Genomic DNA, 17,313 nt, shown 5'->3' on the forward strand with positions numbered 1-17,313 from the left:
TCAGCAACCCTGCCCAGGGGGATTCTCTGCCCTCATTCATTACAGCCATGAATGAGAGGCTTTTTCAAGCTTCCCCTCAGTCTCTGGGCTGGCTGTGCTCCCCTGCCTTGCTTCCTTGTGAGGAGCAGCCCTGGCTTGAGCAGGGTGTGAGAGCAGAGCAGTGGGCGCTGCTGTGGTGGGGCTGATAAAGGAGGAGTGTTTGGGTGCACGTGGGATCCATCAGCTCAGGGTCCTGGGTCCTGTGGTCGTATTCTGCTCCTGTCTCCTGAGGTGTGCAGCTTCTTCTGAGCCTGGGTGTGGCTGTCCCCGTGTTCACAGGGCAGTTTGGAGAGGATTTTTTGCAGGGAGCAGCATCACTTCTGGGGCTCCATCCTAAATCCTTTCATGGCAGCTCTTCCTCAGTGTGGTGTTGTCAATGCTCAGGGCTCTTTGAGGGGCAGTTGCAGGGAAAGCTGAGGGCTGGCTCTGGCAGGAGAGGTTTGTCCCCACAGCCCTGTGTCCCAGTGATGCTCACCTCCCCCTCTAACCAGCTTACTGCTTTCAGGCATTTTCTCCTTCTGCTGAGCTCTGGGTTTTGGTGTGTGTTCGTCCATGTCCTGCCATTTGGTGAGGGGGATGGAGGGCGGGGGAGATCCCTGCAGTGTTTAAAAGGATCTGGATAAATCTTCTTAAGGGAGGCACTGACTCAGCAGAGCATGGTTAGGGAGGAGGAGGAGGAGGGAACCAAATTGTCCTTGTGGGGCTGGAGCTGCTGCTGAGCCCGTGCTGGTATGTGGTGCTGGGGGAGGCGTGTGCCTGGGGATCTGCCCTGAGAAGCATCACCCCTTTCCTCACCAAATTGTTGGTGCTCTCCATCCTCCAGAGCAGAAATGGGAGCTCATAGCCGGGTGCCTGTCACCCAGAGGTGCCTGAACCTTGTGCCCAGACCAGTCCTGGCTGTGCCTGATCTCACCCTGGTGCAGATCTCTGGGATTTCCCCCCAGCCTGGAGCTTTGCATTCCTGCCTTGTGCCATGGGCAGCTTGGTTTGACAGTGATTATTTTTATTATTTTTTTTTTATTATTATTTATTTAGGGAAGTGCACCAGGGTGCTTTGTTCAGATTACTGAGGCTCTGCTCACACCAGCAGCCAGTGTCACCTCACAGGAGAGGCAGAGGCTTGGGCAGGGGAGCAGCCAGGGCTGGGCACTGTCCCCTTCCTTGCCTTGTGAGGGGTCCCACCTTGCACTGGCTTTGCTGAAGGGCTGAGACATGGAGCCAGGGGATGTGGGGCAGACCAAGGGCAGCTTCCCAAAGTCCTGGCTCCACTGTGGGCAGGCTCAGCCAGCCAGACACACAGGTGTCACCTGGTTTGCATTTCTGAGCAGGTGAGGGAGACTCCCTGCCAGCCAGCTGCTGCCTTTGGCTTGCTGGGATCCCTCATAGGAGCCACAAAGGCGTCTCTGCCACGCTTTGCTCCCCTTATCTCATGGTGTATCTTGTCTTTCCATGCAGAGCTCCACACAGGAGATCGGAGAAGAGCTGGAGGATGGTGTGATCTACAGCATATCCCTCCGGAAAGTGCAGCTCCACCACACGGCCAACAAAGGGCAGCGCTGGCTGGGGGTAAGCTGGGGGCTCCTCCTGCCACAGGGGAGGATTCAGATGTTTCCCTGCCGTGGGAATCATGTGTTGATTTGGGAGCAGGGAGTGGGAGCACCTGTTGCCCTCTGCTGCATGGGAAGGGGTGCAGGTGAAACAGTCTGCAGCCCATTTTGAAAAACGGGGCAACTCTGATCTGTATCTGAATTTTGGCAACTCTGAGGCCTTTCCTGGGGTTTCCCAAGTGCTCAGGTCTTCTCAGCTGTGTTGCTGGTGTTTGCTGTCTGAGGAGACTCAGCCTTCCTTTCCCAGGAAAGGAAGATCCCTGTGGGGATCCCAGCCTAGGCCTGACCTTGTGAAGCTGCTGGGAACACTTTGCTGGACCCAGACAGACACTTGATGGTGTCTGTCCTCACCCAGCCCACTGACTTCTGCTCCTGTCCTGGCAGTTTGAGAATGAGTCAGCCTTAAACCTCTACGAGACATGCAAGGTGCGGACGATCAAAGCCGGGACCTTGGAGAAGCTGGTGGAGTACCTGGTCTCAGCCTTCAAGGGCAATGACTCCACCTATGTCACCATCTTCCTGTGCACCTACCGGGCCTTCGCCACCACCAAGCAAGTGCTGGACCTGCTGCTGAACAGGTGATGCTGCCCTGAGCCCCAAAACACAGCTGGGGGTGGCCAGGAAAGCCCCAGCATCTTCTGCTGAGATGCCTTGGGGGTTTGGTGGCTTCTCCCAGCTCCATCAGCGTGAGGGTTTTGGGACAGGGCAGGGAGGACAGAACTTTCTGGAAAGCTGGAGCTCTTCCAGTGAGGTGGCCAGTGCTGGATGCTTCCCTTCCTGTAATGGGGAGGTTGTGGCAGAGGGAGGGGAGCAGGACACTGCATGGCAGGTTCATCCTGACCCCTTGGCAGAGCTGGGGGTGATGTGGAGGGAGAAGAGGCTGCTCTGAGAGGCAGCTGAGTGCAGGGTGCTCACTGCCTCCCCTCTGCCCCACCAGGTATGGCAAACTCCACGTGCAGGCAAATGGGGACCATGCCAGGCACACTGTGGACGAGAGGATGGAGCTGAAGAAGTAAGTCTGCCTGTGCTGTGGTGGCTGTGCTGGCAGCTCTTTGGGAGGGATCTGTCATCCCAGCTGCCCCTGGGCTTGTGGAGGTGCACACGGGTTCCTCCTGGCACCTGATTCCCTTTGCCTGTGTTTTCCCCCTTCCTGCAGCACCATCTCCTCCATCCTGGGGGCCTGGCTGGACCAGTACTCGGAGGATTTCCGCAAGCCCCCTGACTTTGCCTGCCTGAAGCAGCTCATCTCCTACGTGCGCCACAACATCCCCGGCTCCGACCTGGAGCGCCGAGCCCGCATCCTGCTGGCCCAGTTCCAGCAGCAGGAGCAGAGCGAGGCCGAGGCAGAAGGTGGGGTCCTGCCCTGGCTTACAGGGCTCATCTGGGGCTGCAGGTGGAGGGAATGCTGCTGGTTGGCATTGAGGGTCTCCAAAACTTGAGCCACGTGGATGAACACCCGTGAACTCTGCATGGGGGTTCACTGGTGTTACACTGGGAAGCCAATCCAACTGCAGCAGGAGTGGGATTTCTAAGTGGATTAGCTAATCTGCCTTTAATCCTCTGTAGACACCCAGGTTTAAACTGACTATCTTTTTATCTGAGCCTTGTTCCTGGAGGTGCAAAGCTAGATGGGATGAGGGTGTCTGCAGGGGGTTGGTGTGTGTTGGTGTGGGCACTGCAGTGCTCAGCCTCACCCTTGTCTCCTGCAGCTGTGGACCACAGCAGCTGCACCTTCCAGCTGGTGGAAGAGAATGGGGTTGGTGATGGGAAGCCAGATTTCCTCTCCTTCTCCCCAGAGATGGTGGCAGAACAGTTCACACTGATGGATGCTGTGAGTAGTCACCCACCAGCTGGGTCAGTGGTGCTCTGGACACAGGCCCGGCTCTTCCCATCCCTTTTTCCTCCTGGCCTGTTCTCTCCCCAGACAACACCAAGAAACCCTTCTCCATCCCTTTATCTTCCAGGAGCTGTTCAAGAAAGTGGTGCCTTACCACTGCCTGGGCTGTATCTGGTCCCAGAGGGACAAGAAGGGCAAAGAGCACCTGGCCCCCACCATCCGTGCCACAGTCTCCCAGTTCAACAGTGTGGCCAACTGTGTCATTGCCACTTGTCTTGGGGACAGGTCCCTGAAGCCACAGCAGAGGGCCAAGGTGGTGGAACGGTGGATCGAAGTGGCTCGGGTAGGACACCTCCCCTCCCACCTCCACCCCAGGGATGAGCTTTTGCCCTGCTGGAATACCAGGAGATCCTCCAGCTTTTTTAAACCCAAATCCTGTTATGTCCTTGTCTGCCCTCAGGAGTGCCGCATCCTGAAGAACTTCTCCTCCCTCCGAGCCATCCTCTCAGCCCTGCAGTGCAACGCCGTGCACCGGCTGAAGAAGACCTGGGATGAGGTCCTGAGGTAAGGAGCTCCTGCAGGGCTGCTTCCAAGGGGAAGAATAGGCTGTGGGACTTGAGTGTATCAATGGGATCACCTCAGCTCCAGCATTGCCTCCTGGAGTGTGCCCAAAACCCAGGGGCCAGTGTAAGGTGTCAGAGACCTCAGGAGGGCGAGGAGATAAAAGCACCTCACCCTTCCATGTGAAACACCTTGGAATAGCTCCCAAACAGCAAGGTCCACCTGGAGCTGAGCATAACTGGGTTCATTGGGGTGAGCAGAAGAGAGCCCAAGGAGGAAACCCCACCGTGGCAGCATTGCTGACTTTTCCCCTTGTTCCCCCTGTGCAGGGAGAGCTTCCGCACATTCCACGAGCTCTCCGAGATCTTCTCCGACGAGAACAACCACTCGCTGAGCCGGGAGCTTCTCATCAAGGTAGGGGGAAGGAGGACCCTCATTGCCCTGTTCCTGGCAGGCAGCTCAGGTTTCCATGGTGCTCCAGCCACAGGGATGAAGCCCTGACAGAGCTGCTGGAGTCTCAGGCATGGGTGCAGGAAGGGTGTGCTGAGCCTGGGGAGCAGGCAGGAGTTTCAGACCAAGGCTGGAATTTGTTTCTCCACCCAAAACTTACTACTTGGAGCTGGAAAATCAATCCAGGGAACAGATAAGCACTGGGATGGGATCCAGAACACCAGGTGACAGCTTGTCCCCAGAGGCAGCTGCATGTTAACAGTCCAGCGCAAAGTCCTCTTGATTCCAGGTGGGGTGATGGAGATGGTAAAAGGCTGCAGCAAAAATGCCTTTATTCCATGTGGAACTTCTCCACAGATCCCAGCCTAGCTCTGGTTTAGGGACTGAGAGGAAACAAAATGCAAAAGGGAACAAAACGTCCCATTAGGGAGGCATTTATACAGAAATGAGAGCAGCAGTTGCTATCCACCAAGGCTTCCCCCTTTGTGAGCCATGAAAAAGCTTAGATTCCCTCCTCTTTCCTACAATGAAAGTTATATAAATGAAAATGAGTATGAATTTTAGCTAATAGGTATTAGTGCCATTTCCCACCTATGCTGATCCCAACTCCCCCCACCATCCAGGAGGGCACATCCAAATTTGCCACCTTGGAGATCAACCCAAAGAGAGCTCAGAAGCGGCAGCAGCAGCAGCGAGAGATGGTGAGTCTGGCAGGGCTGTCCCTGTGCCCCTCCCCAGCAGCTGCCCAGGCTGCTCCCAGCTCTGCTGACCCCACTGTCCCTTCTGTCCCCTTCTGACCCCCTTCTGTCCCTTCTGCAGGGTGTGATGCAGGGCACCATTCCCTACCTTGGCACCTTCCTCACGGACCTGGTGATGCTGGACACGGCCATGAAGGATTTCCTGGATGTATGTACCTCCTGCCTGTCCCCCCTTTCCTCCCAGAGCCTGGGCTGATAAAAGGAAGGCTGGTCTCTGCTGTGTCCTGTGTCCCACACGACATCCTGTATCCCACACTGCACATCCTGTATCTCACATCCCATATCCAACACTGCCCATCCACCTCTGTCCCAAGGAAATGGGCTACTTTTTCTCAGCAGGGTTACTCACACTGCAGCGGCAGCAAGACAGAGATAGATGGGGGAGGGAGCAATATTCTTCTGCCTGCTCCATCCTGACCTTCATCTCTTTCTTTTCCAGGGTGGGCTGATCAACTTTGAGAAGAGAAGGAAGGTGAGAGCTTTGCCCTGGCAGCTGCACAGCAGGGCTGACCTGGTGCAATCCCAGGCCGTGCCAGTCACTTTGGGCTTGATCCTTCTCCTTTTTTCATTTGTGTCCTTCACTTTTGGGGGAGGGCATTCTGGTCTCATGGCTTCCATTTGCTGCAGGAGTTCGAAGTCATTGCACAGATCAAGCTGCTCCAGTCAGCCTGCAACAACTACAGCTTCACACAGGAGGACCAGTTTGTGGAGTGGTTCCACAGCCTGGAGAGGCTCAGCGAGGCTGAGAGGTGAGTGAGAGGGAGGTCCCACCAATCATTTCCTCTGACAGCAGCAGCTGCCCCCTGCTCCCCTCTCTGCTCTGCCTCCCTCACACTTGGTGGCAGCACAGGGAACTCAAACCCTCCTCTCTCCCCCCTCCCAGCTATGGGCTGTCGTGTGAGATTGAGCCACTGTCAGAGTCAGCCAGCAACACGTTGAAGGCCAAGAAAAACACGGGCATCATCAAGAGATGGAGCGAGTGAGTCGCTGGTGGGAGGTGGGGGCCAGCATGGGGCATCTTTGGCTGGACATTGCAGGGGACCAGGCAGGCATGGCCGCTGTCCTGCCAGCCAAATGCACCCTCACCGTGCTCCCTTCTCACCTGCCCCACCTCTCTCCTGGCAGCCGGCAGCCACCAAGCACGGAGCCCTGTGCCAGCGGCAGCTCCCACTCAAAATCCTTCGACCAGCTCAAGTGTGGGCAGTACCTGTGCAGTGGGGACGCCACTGACTCTGTGAGTGTCACCTCTGCTGGCTCCAGCAGCTCTGATGTGGAAGAGATCAACATCAGCTTCATCCCCGAGTCCCCTGACTGCCAGGAGAAGAAGGTAGGTGGCAGCTCGCAGGGTCCAGGGGTCCCCAGGGCCACTGTCCCCATGGTGTGGGGACTGTCCCACCTCGGCAAGGCTCTGGTGCCTCCAGTGGCTGTAGCTGTGTCGGTCCCCCGTTGTCACAGGTCAGTGAGATCCCTCTGGCCTCCCTCCCCCAGCGCTGGTACGCCCCGTCTGTGGCCGATGGAGAAGCTAAACCCACTGTGTCCTCCGCATCCCCTCTCCTCCCTGCCCTCCAGTTCTGGGAATCCACCTCCCTCTCTTCCCTGGACACGTCAGGCATCGGCTCAGGCTCCAGCAGTGCCTCCTCCTCTTCCGTCTCCTCCACGCCGGTGACGGCCTCCCGCACTCACAAGCGCTCGGTCTCCGGCATCTCCAGCTACTCCTCACTCTCGCTGCCCCTCTACAACCAGCAGGTCGACGACTGTTGCATCATCCGAGTCAGCCTGGCTGTGGACAATGGCAACATGTACAAGAGCATCCTGGTTAGTAACGTTCCCAGGGAGGGGTGGGTGGCTTGGATATGGCCATATGGTGCATTTTGGAGGAGGCTGTAGCAGTGGTCTGAGCTCACAGCACTCCGTGCTCACAGGTGACGAGCCAGGACAAGACCCCCGTGGTTATTCGCAAGGCCATGGCCAAACACAACCTGGACGGGGACCGGCCTGAAGATTATGAGCTTGTCCAGATCATCTCGGAGGAGAGAGGTGTGTGTGTGTGCTGGGGTGTGGGGGCTTTCCTGGGTAGCACCAGGCTGGAGCTGGGATGAGAGGTGACAGCAAGAGGTGTCCCAGCACCTGGGGACAAAGCTTGGCCCCACTCTGGTCCCTTTTCAAGGAAAGGGCACCTGACTGATGCTCATCCTTGTTCACTTCCAGAGCTGAAGATCCCTGACAACGCCAATGTCTTCTATGCCATGAACTCCGCTGCCAACTATGACTTTGTGCTCAAGAAGCGGGGCTTCTCCAAAGGGGTGAAGATCAAGCATGGCTCCAGCTCCACCCTGCCCAGGATGAAGCAGAAAGGCCTGAAGATCGCCAAGGGCATCTTCTAGCCTCAGCCCCACTGCCACCCATCACCGACGGGGCCTTGGGGGCAGCTGCTCCGGGCTTGGCTGCGGCCACTCCTTGTGCCACCCTGCAGGGCAGAGGGGTGACCCTCACCCACGGGCGACGGCCGTGCACCTCCTTCCGCACCCAGAGCTGAGAGTTGGGCAACTGGTGTCGGCCTCTGCCTCTCTCTGCACAAGCCCCCATTCCAATCAGGTCTTTTTTTGTACACAGGAAGGCAGCAGTGGGGGGGATTTGTCTATTTTTTTGTTTTGTTTTGTTTTGTTTTTTAACCTTCCACGGTGCGACACTCGGCCAGCCCGGCCAGCCCAGAGCTGGAGCCCGCCTCTGCCGTAGGTGCCTTGTGTCTGAGCGAGCCGAGGAGCAGTGACTTACAGAGGGGCTGTGTGACAGAGCAGAACAGGAGCCACCATCACCCTGGAAGGAGCTGCCAAACCTCCTTCCCAGCTTTCCCAGTGTTACCTCCACGTCTGTCCTCCCTGGGATCACTGGCATTGCCACCACCACACAGCTCTGCCTGTCCTTGTCCTTCCCTTGGGAGAAGCCACGGATGCCCTGGGCTGGGAGGTGAGCTGGAAGGATGCAGCCCTGCACCAGTGCTGAGCCCCGTGGAGGAGCCTGTGGCTGTGCCATGATGGAGTGGGTGCCTCGTGCTCTCCCCAGCTGGAAGCCTGCGTGGTCTCGCTCCTCTCCCGATCCAGCACATCCTCCAGCTGGACTGGGCCAGTTCAAACTTGCACCAAAGATCAAATGCCAGTGTCTCTTCTGCCAAGGGGGAGCTTCGGGCCATGTCCCCAGCGCTGCCAGCCTGAGGAGGAGGAGAGCAAAGTTCTGTGTGAAACTGTGTAAATAGAGACTTTGGGTCTGTGTGGGCACACAAGGGACCAGAGAGCTCAGGTTCTCCAGGTGCCTCAGCTGCCACTGCCTGACCCACAGAAAGTGCCACTCACCTTGGGCTTTAACCGGACTTTTTCAAACACTGACCATGGGAGAAGCAGCAATGAGACTTTTTTTTTGTATAAAACAAAAAAGTTTACTGATTTTTTTTTTCAGTATTTATTGGTTGTAAATAGAAGAGGTAAACCTTGTACATTTTACTAATCCAGCCTCCCCCTGCCCTGCAGCCCAGTCCTCGTCCTGTGCCCCCCCTGGTATTTAAGGCTGCTGGGAGGGACGCTGGCAGCAGCAGCAGCAGCATTGCTGTGCTGTGCTCACAGGGAGCAGACCCTGCCAGCCCCTCCTCCCAAATTCTCTACCACTAATTGCTCGAGCAGGGGCAGAGATGCTTGTTTTAATCATTGTAGGAAACACTAACCAAAGGGGGACCTTTCATTGCTCCTGCCTCCATCTCTGTTTTTTAAGCGCGTCATTCCAGCTGATCTTTTCCATTTCCCATCCGTCCGCGTTCCCAGGTGGTTGTGGTGCCTTCCCCTGCTCCAGGACAGGGACCACACTCCAGGGGCTGAGGCTGGTGAGGAAGAGGCTGCTTGGGTGTGAGCGTGGCTGGCACAGAGCTCCTCCAGCCCCGTGGCCCCTCGGGCAGCGCTGCCCGTGATGCACATGATGGGAGCTCCTGGCTCCCTGACGCAGGGGCAGCCTCCTGCCTCCCCCCTGCCCAAAGCCCCTTCCCCTGGGCACCAGCACCCCTGGGAGGGTGTTCCCTCTGCTCCGTGCCTGCCCACCCTGGGACTGTCCCCTCCCCTCCCGCTGGCGCCACCAGGGGGACTGGCTGTACCTTGTGTATTTTGTACCACTTCAATGAAGGAGCACACTGCCCGGTGTGACTTGTACACAGCAATGTAATTAGTCTTTGCAATAAAATACTGATGCTCAAACGTCTCTGCCTCAAGGCAGGGCTTGTCCTGTCCTCCTTCCCCAAAATGCCAGAACCTTCCTGGAGAAAGAGGGATGAGCCTGGCTGTGGGGGAGTTCATACTTCATGTTCACTGCGGCGGGTTGAACTTTGTTTTGAAAAATAGGCGTTTCGGGGGAGGAAGCAGGGCTCAGTTTTGAAATGAACCTCATTCCCTTGAACCTGTGAATTGAAACTGTTGCACTTCCAATTGTAATTTGTTGGGTTTACCACTTTTGTTACAAGTAATGGCTTTAAAAGCAACTGTAACAGCCCATAAGGCCTCCTCAGTGGAGGAGAAGAGGAGATCTTAACTCCTTTTAAAAAAACTTGGCTTTCAGGTGTGCTCAGAACACACTGGGGAATGCACAAGATCTAGAAAATGCCAGTAGCTCTTTAATTTTTGGGGCTTTCTTTTGTTGGGAGCAATGCAGCTGGCAGTGGCCAACTTCTGTGCCCCTGAAGCTCTGCCCCTCGGCCAGCTGCCTTCAGTCCTTGTTACCTGCTAGCTGGGGAAGTCAAAACAGACCAGAGAAGTGCATCAGGTAATGAGGACAATAAACACTACACCCCAGGAAGGGAATTATTCACTGCCAGAAAGTGTATTTTCCTGCTGGCTTTATTTCCAAGATGACCAGCGAGGCTCAGTGCTGAAGGCATGGCTCAGTATTTTCACTCCCTCTGGACAAGCAGAAGGGCAGAACCTGCCTTAGGGACTCCAGGAGGACTGGACTGTTTCTCCTTCCAGCATCTCCTCAGGCACCTTTTTTATTTTCCACATGGCCACCAACCTGGAGAGAGTGCACTCCCACACATGGAGAGATTTGGGAATGCAGCTTCACCCATGTTCTGGTGTGTTTCCAGCTGGTTTGGATTCTGGGCTTGCTCTTGGGAGTTTGTTGAGCTTGCTGGAGGGTTTCTCAGCCAGCAATTCTGAAAATGCAGCAGTGGCTCCCAAACATCCAGAATGCTGCCCACCAGCAGAGAGAACATCATCAGCTTAGTACAAGCTCTGCTTTCCCAGATCCTGATGCTGAACCCTTGACTCTCAAGGAGCAAGAGCAGAGACAGTTCTGTCCACAGCAGCCACACTGCTCACTGAGTTCACACATAGTCCAGAATTTCTGTCTCCATTTCATTTTCACTCCCATCAGAAGGCTTGAAGTCTTCTTCCTCCTCCTCTTCATCATCCTCATCCTCTCCAGACTCGTATGCCAGCTGCTCTTTGCCATCTTCACTGCTTGTTGTATTTGAGAAAAGAGCTTAAATTGGGAAGAAAGACAGACACTGTGATGCCTCTCTCAGTGCAACCTGGGGGCATTTGCAATTGAGTTCACAGAACATGTGAGAGGAAGGCAGCAGCCTCAGGGGCACAGCTAATATTGCTCATCTTAACAGAATTTGATCAAGCCCAGAGCAATCCAACTCTACACTCCAGGAAGAAGAGCAGAACAGCAGCAGAGTTGCAGTGCTGTACCTCCTCTCCTGCCTCATTCTGACCCAATTCACTGGGATATTATTGCTTTGGCCCAGCATCATCAAGAAATAATTTTCTCACTTCTTGGTCAATCAATAATGTCAATAAAAAATAAATGCCACCAACAGATACATCAGTCAGAATTACAACCTTAATTATCACTGTGCAAAAGACATTTAAAAGCTGAAGGGCTTTTGATACTGGGAAGATGAAATAGAAAACCTTAACTCCCAGCCATCCCTACTGCCAGCCCACATTCCCACTGCAGGCCAGCAGCCTCAGCTCCCACACTGGAATGAGCTACAACCCAAAGAACACACAGAGGATGCAGGAACACCTTTGCCTCAGTGCCAGCTACAACATCCTCATGTTCAAAGCATCCTTACCAGGTCTGGTGGATCTGATGATCTGCTTTATCATCAGGGACATGCTATCTCTGAGGTCATCACTTGTCTTGGCAAGGCACCACCCGTCCCGCTCCGTGCACTCCGACTCGGTGCCGTCATTCCGATGGATGATCTTCTGCAGGCTAAAGAGCAGCAAAAGGGAAGGAAACCTTAATCTTCTGCACTCAGGTGTGAGTTTCAAATGAGACACACTGGTTTACTTCCATTTCCTTTCACTGAGCTGGAATAGCACAGTTGGTTATCCAAGTAATTTTCAGATGGGAAAGGAAGTTCATGTGTGAAAAAACTTTTCTGTTTTTATTGAGCAACTGAACACCTCTGATGTTCCTGCTCAGGGGGAGAGGGGTGAATGGACAGAGAAAAAACAACAGGCTTTGAAATCTGTCTCTAAGACTCAGCTGTCAGAGTGCAGTACCTTTCCACATTTAAGTCACAGAGCTGGTAGAACATCTGGCGGTAAGGGGGTAAGGCTCCTTCTCGGAAAATATAGACGGATTCCTAAGAGGAGGAAAGAAGGAAAGGATCCATGTGCATTTTATGCTGTAATGAAAGTACTTCCAATGGGCTGATTCAAGAACATGGTACTTCCAAGAGAAACAAGTTTTATGGCATAGATCTGTATGTGGCAGAAGACAAAGCTGAAGTAGTGCCCCCAAATGTCCCTGCAGCCACAGTCACACCAGCACTGCTGTGCAGAGAACACACTTCACCTCTCCAGCCTGCAGCTCTGTCTGCAGCCTGTCACTGCCCAGCAGTGCATCACAGGCTTCATTCTAGCAAAGAAAGGAATAGTAAGACTCATTTATTTATTTATTCCACCCTGTTGGATTTTGCAGTATGACCTCATAAAGAACACAGTGATTTTTTTGCACTTCACTGCCCATGAAGTTCCAATTTTACCAACTGAAATAAAATACTCCTCACATCTAAGATGAGGGTGGAAAGCAGCAATCCCACCTTGCAGCCTGTAACAAAATACACTCAGGTGGTGTTCCATAGTGCCATATCTAACTGGGAGCTTCCCAGGCAAACCTGAGCACATCAACTCACTCACAGCTGATCCCCTGATGACTGATAAGCCAGGAATCATCCCTATTTCACTGAGATACTTCAAGATTTTGGTATAGAAAGTCATGCTTACCTTCAGCTTATACCTGCTGGAGGGGGGCTTTTTTGCCCCAGATGTACCAGCTGAACCCAGCCCCTGTTTCAGGTCGTGGACACTGACTGTGTGACTTCCTGAAAGGAAACAAAGAGTCCTAATGAGGGACATCTTTCATATTGGACTGTCACCTCTGTTGATTCAACAAAACCAGACCAACCAGCAACAGAGCATGTGCTTTGCTCATTCTTAAGAGATGTTACTGGACAGTCTCAGGAACAGTGCTGACTTGAGCAGCTTTTTCGAGAGCCCATTTGTTGATAATTTTAACCTTTTCTACTCTCCTTTGGCACAGAAAAGAGAACTCCCCCATTCTCTGCACCTCAGTGAATTCTGAATTCCCAGTGTGGCTTGCAGAACCCCCTCCTGCCTGCTAACAGATATTGTGGCTCAGCCAGACTCCCACAACACTTCCCAACAAATTTTTCTCTGGCTTAACAGCAGCATTATTATAACCAGAAAACAAGCTCCAGTTTTGGCTCAGCTAGAACACAGGAAGACTCTTCACCACCTGTGACTGGGATGGGGCAAACAGAGAAACAGAAGAGCCAGGCAGCCCTTCTGGCCAATACCTTGTTTCTTGACAGTGATGGGCAGGCTGTAGTTGTACGTGCTGCGTTTTGCTTTCACAGGCATGTCAGTGGCAGCATAACCTAGAGGTGAAAACCAAAATCCAGTCATGAACTGAGGGCAAGCACTCTGCAGAATATCCCTAGCTCAGGAACACAAGGGCTGGACTGGTGTGGGAAGGACAAGCTGGTCTTTGGGATATGCTGGTTTTAGCAGGGTAGGGAGAAGAGATCAACAAAATCCTTTAACTTGGAAATGTGATCTGATGTCAGTGAGTAGATGCCAGCTCTGTCATGGACTTACTAGATGGCATCAGAAACTCCTTTTCCTCAACTTTTCCTTTGCAAAATTAAAACAGGGAACCCCACATCCAAGGTCTGAGACCCAGCATCCTACAGGAAATGCTGAGGTCCTTGAGGAAAAGCTGCTATGTGAGCACCAGAATTCCTGCTTGGTGTCTCCCCTGAGTGAGGAGGAGGATGCTTTGCTACACCCACTTGGGCTTGGAACACGTGGAGGACGAAAGGCAGAGTTTAGAATGTGCCAAATGAGGAAAGAGCTATTGCATACTATGAAAGAAAGTATTACAGGAGTTTTAGAAAGAACTACAGTAGGCAAGGAGCTCAAAAGGTGACATGTTCAACAGAGCAGAAATATGGCAAAAGAGTTTGAAAAACACATAAAAAGAAAAATACTACCAGGATTAACCAGAAAGCAGAGAGAGCAGCTCTGTGAGTTGGGCCCTTTTACCATATTTCATTCCACAGCGAATCCGGAAGTCCAGCACTTGATAAATCTTTGCTTCAGGGTGTTTTCTGGGGTCATACCCAAACCTAACCCACAAGCTTCTCCAAGGACCTGTTAACTGCACAAACACATGAGGGAAGATGGTTACAAAAAAGCACCACAGTGTTGCAACTTCCTTCAGTAGCAAGGTCCTTGGAAAGTTCTAATATTTTCTCTCATTGCCCAAAGATATTTGCTTTACCAGCTCTTTGCTCACTTGCCATGCTAATATTTATACACTGAAATATATTTATACACTTGGCAATCAAAGCATCAAAGCACAAATATTTGTGTGCTTTTACAAACCAACCTGCAAGGTCACAGCCAAGTGCTTGTGTGGAAAAACTCTGCTACCACTGCCAGGTGAACAGTCACTTGGAGTGACCAAAGTTTTTCTGATTTTCCAAAGTTCCCAGTAATGACTGTTTTGTTGTTTTGAGCTCCTGAGAATCTCTTGTTGGTATTTCTCCAGTGAGTCCAACTCAGAGTACACGAACAATTGTTATTCCTTTTAAATGTCTCATTGAGAGAATTGTCTGGGGGAATGGGGGTCCTGACCTTGGCTTCAACTTTGGTTCTAAAGCATTTCCTTCCCTCTGTCTCTTTACATTAAATTAAGCTCAGGTACTTAGTGGCAGGACCTCAGAAGTGGTAAAGGACCAGGAAGAGCAGGGTCATGCTCCCTTACTCACCATGTAATAGGCCAAATAAGGCAGCAGCACCTTCAGCTTGTCTGGATGGACACTGATGTTGGCTTTGACTGCATTGCGAGACCACACGGGACGCACCTCAAAGAGCTGCAAGGACACACAGACAGGCACACATCAGTGGGAAGGGGTTCCCAAAGAGCTGCAAGGACACACAGACAGGCACACATCAATGGGAAGGGGCTCCCAAAGAGCTGCAAGGACACACAGACAGGCACACATCAGTGGGAAGGGGTTCCCAAAGGCAGAGCAGCTTCCCAAGTGCACTCAGGTCCATATCAGAGCCCTTGGCCCTCAACAGAAGCTGTTGGATGGTGATGTGAGAACTCGTAGGGCTTAGTGAGAGTGAAGCCACAGATTCAAAGCTTGACTTGCAGAACTGAAATGAACACAGCAGTGTCAGCAGCATCTATTCACACTTGGGTCAGTCACTCACAATCACCAAGAATTTCTAGGGAAAAAAAAATCTACTTTTTCCTCCCCAGCTTGCTGCAGGACAGTGCTCAGACCAGGAGTAAGGCACACACCTTTCTCAGCTCTTCCTCCACCTTTTTATCCACAGGATTGGTGCACACTTTCTTCCAGTTCTGTACAGCAGCATCCAGGGGCTTACTTGGGATTTCCTCATCATCAAAGTTGACAAAGATGGCATTGTGTGGGCGCCGGGCCCTGCTGAGGCCAATCAGGTTCTCACCAGACACCTGAGGATTGTTGTATCCCTCCCTAAGGAACGGGGAAAGAGAAAAGGGACTCAGCAAGGTGAGCAATGGGTTGGTTTAACTTTGGCCCAACTTCCCTTGATCACACACACTGGTACCATAAAAGACTCTCGTGGCACCACTGAAGAAAGAAAATTTAAATTTAAATAAATCCCCAAACTTCTAAACTACATCCATTTGCACACTGACAGAGGAGCTCTGCCCTGGCTGGCAGGAAACCCTCCAGCACTCAGGAATGATCTGTATGAAATCAGTGTTGGAAGGGCTTCACCCTCTGCATTTGCTCTCCTGGAGCTACTGCAGCTACTCACTGGGACAGGGGCAAAGCAAGAGGGAACTGCAGGTACCCACTCAATCTGGAAATTTCTTTTCCTTTAAAAAGAACCAGTGGAGGCCAACAGTGAGAAAATGAAAGCTGTTTCTTGTGGGAGATCTCCCAGATTGTTCTTCTGGCAAAGCCATTCGAGGCCAGGAGAGCACAGGAACACGTGGCATTGCTCCTTGGAAACCCTGCCCTTGGCTCCAGCCCTCTGGAAGCAGGCAGGAGCTGTGTCCTGCATCCCATAATGTGTGAGGTGAGCTGGGAGAGGCATCATCTTCACCTCATGCCCAGCTCCCCTCACCTGGCAAATCCTCAAGTAGAATTTTGCTGATGTTGCCACTGCCCAGGCAGCTTCTGGTGTTTTTTTTGCCTCTGTTGTGCCAAATCAGCACAAGGCAGCAAATTAAAAGGGTGAAACACATGAAAGATGTATCATGAGAAAAGGCACTGACCTGTGCTGTATATCTGGGCGATAAAAATAGTCCACAGGAGTGTCCAGACGTGAGAAAATAGGTGGTGGGATGTAAAGAGGTAAATCTTTATTGAAAAACTCCTCCTTCTCTGGTTTGAGCATCAGGACTTTGTCATACATGGAGGTTTGTTTGCCATCAGGGCCAGAGTGCATTGCCAGGTACTGGAAGTCAGACATTCCTGTAAGAAACAAAAGTTAAAACATTGTGAAGTTTGTTGTGATTCCACCAATAATTCTCACACTCAACTTTCAGGAGCAGGAGTCTGACAAGTTTATGCAAAGGTCTATCCAGCAAGGAGGCTGTAACAACACTTGATTCTCCTTCCAGTCCTCACCTGCTTAGGGGGAAACACTTCCCTTTCCCATCAAACACACTCATCTCTAAGCCACATCACAAGGGTTACCTTGAAATTTGTAAACAGTGGTGACAATCCCAAGAATCTCCATCTCAAACTGCACTTCTGGCTGCATTTGCTCCTCGGGGTCCAACTGCTGCTTCTTCCTGCTCCTCCTGGTGACCCTGAGCAGCATGGTGGACGTGGGGAAGCGGTTGGCACACACGGGGTGGCAGTAGGGGTCCTTGGGGCGGAAATACAGCTCCAGCCTTTTGGCAGGGTCGGCGTAGATCTGTCAGCAAGGAGAGCACAGCCCCTGTCAGCATGTCACTCACACAGCCCTGTGCTCCTGTGCCAGCCCCCAGCCCCACACGCTGCTGTGGGTACTGGCTGTGCCCCTCACACAGCCCCAGGGGGATCATTCCTGCCCCACATCACAGCGGTGTGCAGCCACTCACATCCTGGGTATCAGGGAAAATTAATTAAAGATCCTGGATATGAGGAAGTAATTCTTCCCTACAAGGGTGGGGAGCCCTGGCACAGGCTGCTCAGGGAAGCTGTGGCTGCTCCATCCCTGGAAGGACAGGTTGGAGCAAGCTGGTCTAGTGGAAGGGGTCCCTGCCCACAGCAAGAGGGTGGAATTGAATGCATCTTATGGAACCTTTCAACCCAAACCGTTCTATGACTCCATGATTTTACTGCGCACCGCCTGAATCCCTGCTCGGGGACAGCAGGGAAGCGGCATCACCCCCATACCACCCATGGGCCCCGCGTGGGGACACGCTGGGCTGGAACGACTCACACAGAGGGTCCCACATGGAGACTCTCCCCAGCCCCAGCCCCAGCCCCAGC

The 17,313-nt window shown here is 52.9% G+C and overlaps 2 protein-coding genes across 4 annotated transcripts in view; one reads left to right on the forward strand and one right to left on the reverse strand.

Moving 5' to 3' along the window:
* The window catches only part of RALGDS (ral guanine nucleotide dissociation stimulator), a 41,013-nt gene extending 31,526 nt beyond the window's left edge, over window positions 1–9,487 (forward strand). Inside the window, exons 2-18 of one of the 3 annotated variants that reach the window (XM_031057214.1) lie at window positions 1,495–1,605; window positions 2,031–2,224; window positions 2,584–2,658; window positions 2,803–2,996; window positions 3,356–3,477; window positions 3,611–3,826; window positions 3,944–4,047; window positions 4,374–4,458; window positions 5,118–5,195; window positions 5,314–5,400; window positions 5,692–5,724; window positions 5,880–6,001; window positions 6,136–6,231; window positions 6,378–6,579; window positions 6,741–7,067; window positions 7,175–7,289; window positions 7,461–9,487. In XM_031057214.1, the coding sequence (XP_030913074.1) occupies window positions 1,495–1,605; window positions 2,031–2,224; window positions 2,584–2,658; window positions 2,803–2,996; window positions 3,356–3,477; window positions 3,611–3,826; window positions 3,944–4,047; window positions 4,374–4,458; window positions 5,118–5,195; window positions 5,314–5,400; window positions 5,692–5,724; window positions 5,880–6,001; window positions 6,136–6,231; window positions 6,378–6,579; window positions 6,741–7,067; window positions 7,175–7,289; window positions 7,461–7,636 (2,337 nt within the window). In that variant the 3' untranslated portion in view covers window positions 7,637–9,487. Of the gene's footprint in view, window positions 1–1,494; window positions 1,606–2,030; window positions 2,225–2,583; window positions 2,659–2,802; window positions 2,997–3,355; window positions 3,478–3,610; window positions 3,827–3,943; window positions 4,048–4,373; window positions 4,459–5,117; window positions 5,196–5,313; window positions 5,401–5,691; window positions 5,725–5,879; window positions 6,002–6,135; window positions 6,232–6,377; window positions 6,580–6,707; window positions 7,068–7,174; window positions 7,290–7,460 lie in introns of all 3 variants that reach the window. The other 2 variants (XM_014307156.2, XM_031057215.1) reach the window with 2 other exon arrangements.
* On the reverse strand, window positions 8,704–16,750 carry GTF3C5 (general transcription factor IIIC subunit 5). The gene is made up of 10 exons (XM_014307165.2): window positions 16,531–16,750; window positions 16,107–16,305; window positions 15,141–15,336; window positions 14,599–14,703; window positions 13,871–13,985; window positions 13,123–13,203; window positions 12,530–12,627; window positions 11,804–11,886; window positions 11,368–11,510; window positions 8,704–10,766 (listed from the first exon to the last, which is right to left on the reverse strand). Exons 1-10 carry the CDS (start codon window positions 16,655–16,657, stop codon window positions 10,609–10,611), a joined length of 1,305 nt encoding a protein of 434 aa, XP_014162640.1. The 5' UTR covers window positions 16,658–16,750; the 3' UTR covers window positions 8,704–10,608.
* Between the last annotated feature and the right edge of the window lie 563 nt (window positions 16,751–17,313).

The sequence above is a fragment of the Geospiza fortis genome, unplaced genomic scaffold (genome assembly GCF_000277835.1).
Source record: "Geospiza fortis unplaced genomic scaffold, GeoFor_1.0 scaffold27, whole genome shotgun sequence".
In the NCBI taxonomy this organism is placed as follows: Eukaryota; Metazoa; Chordata; class Aves; order Passeriformes; family Thraupidae; genus Geospiza; species Geospiza fortis.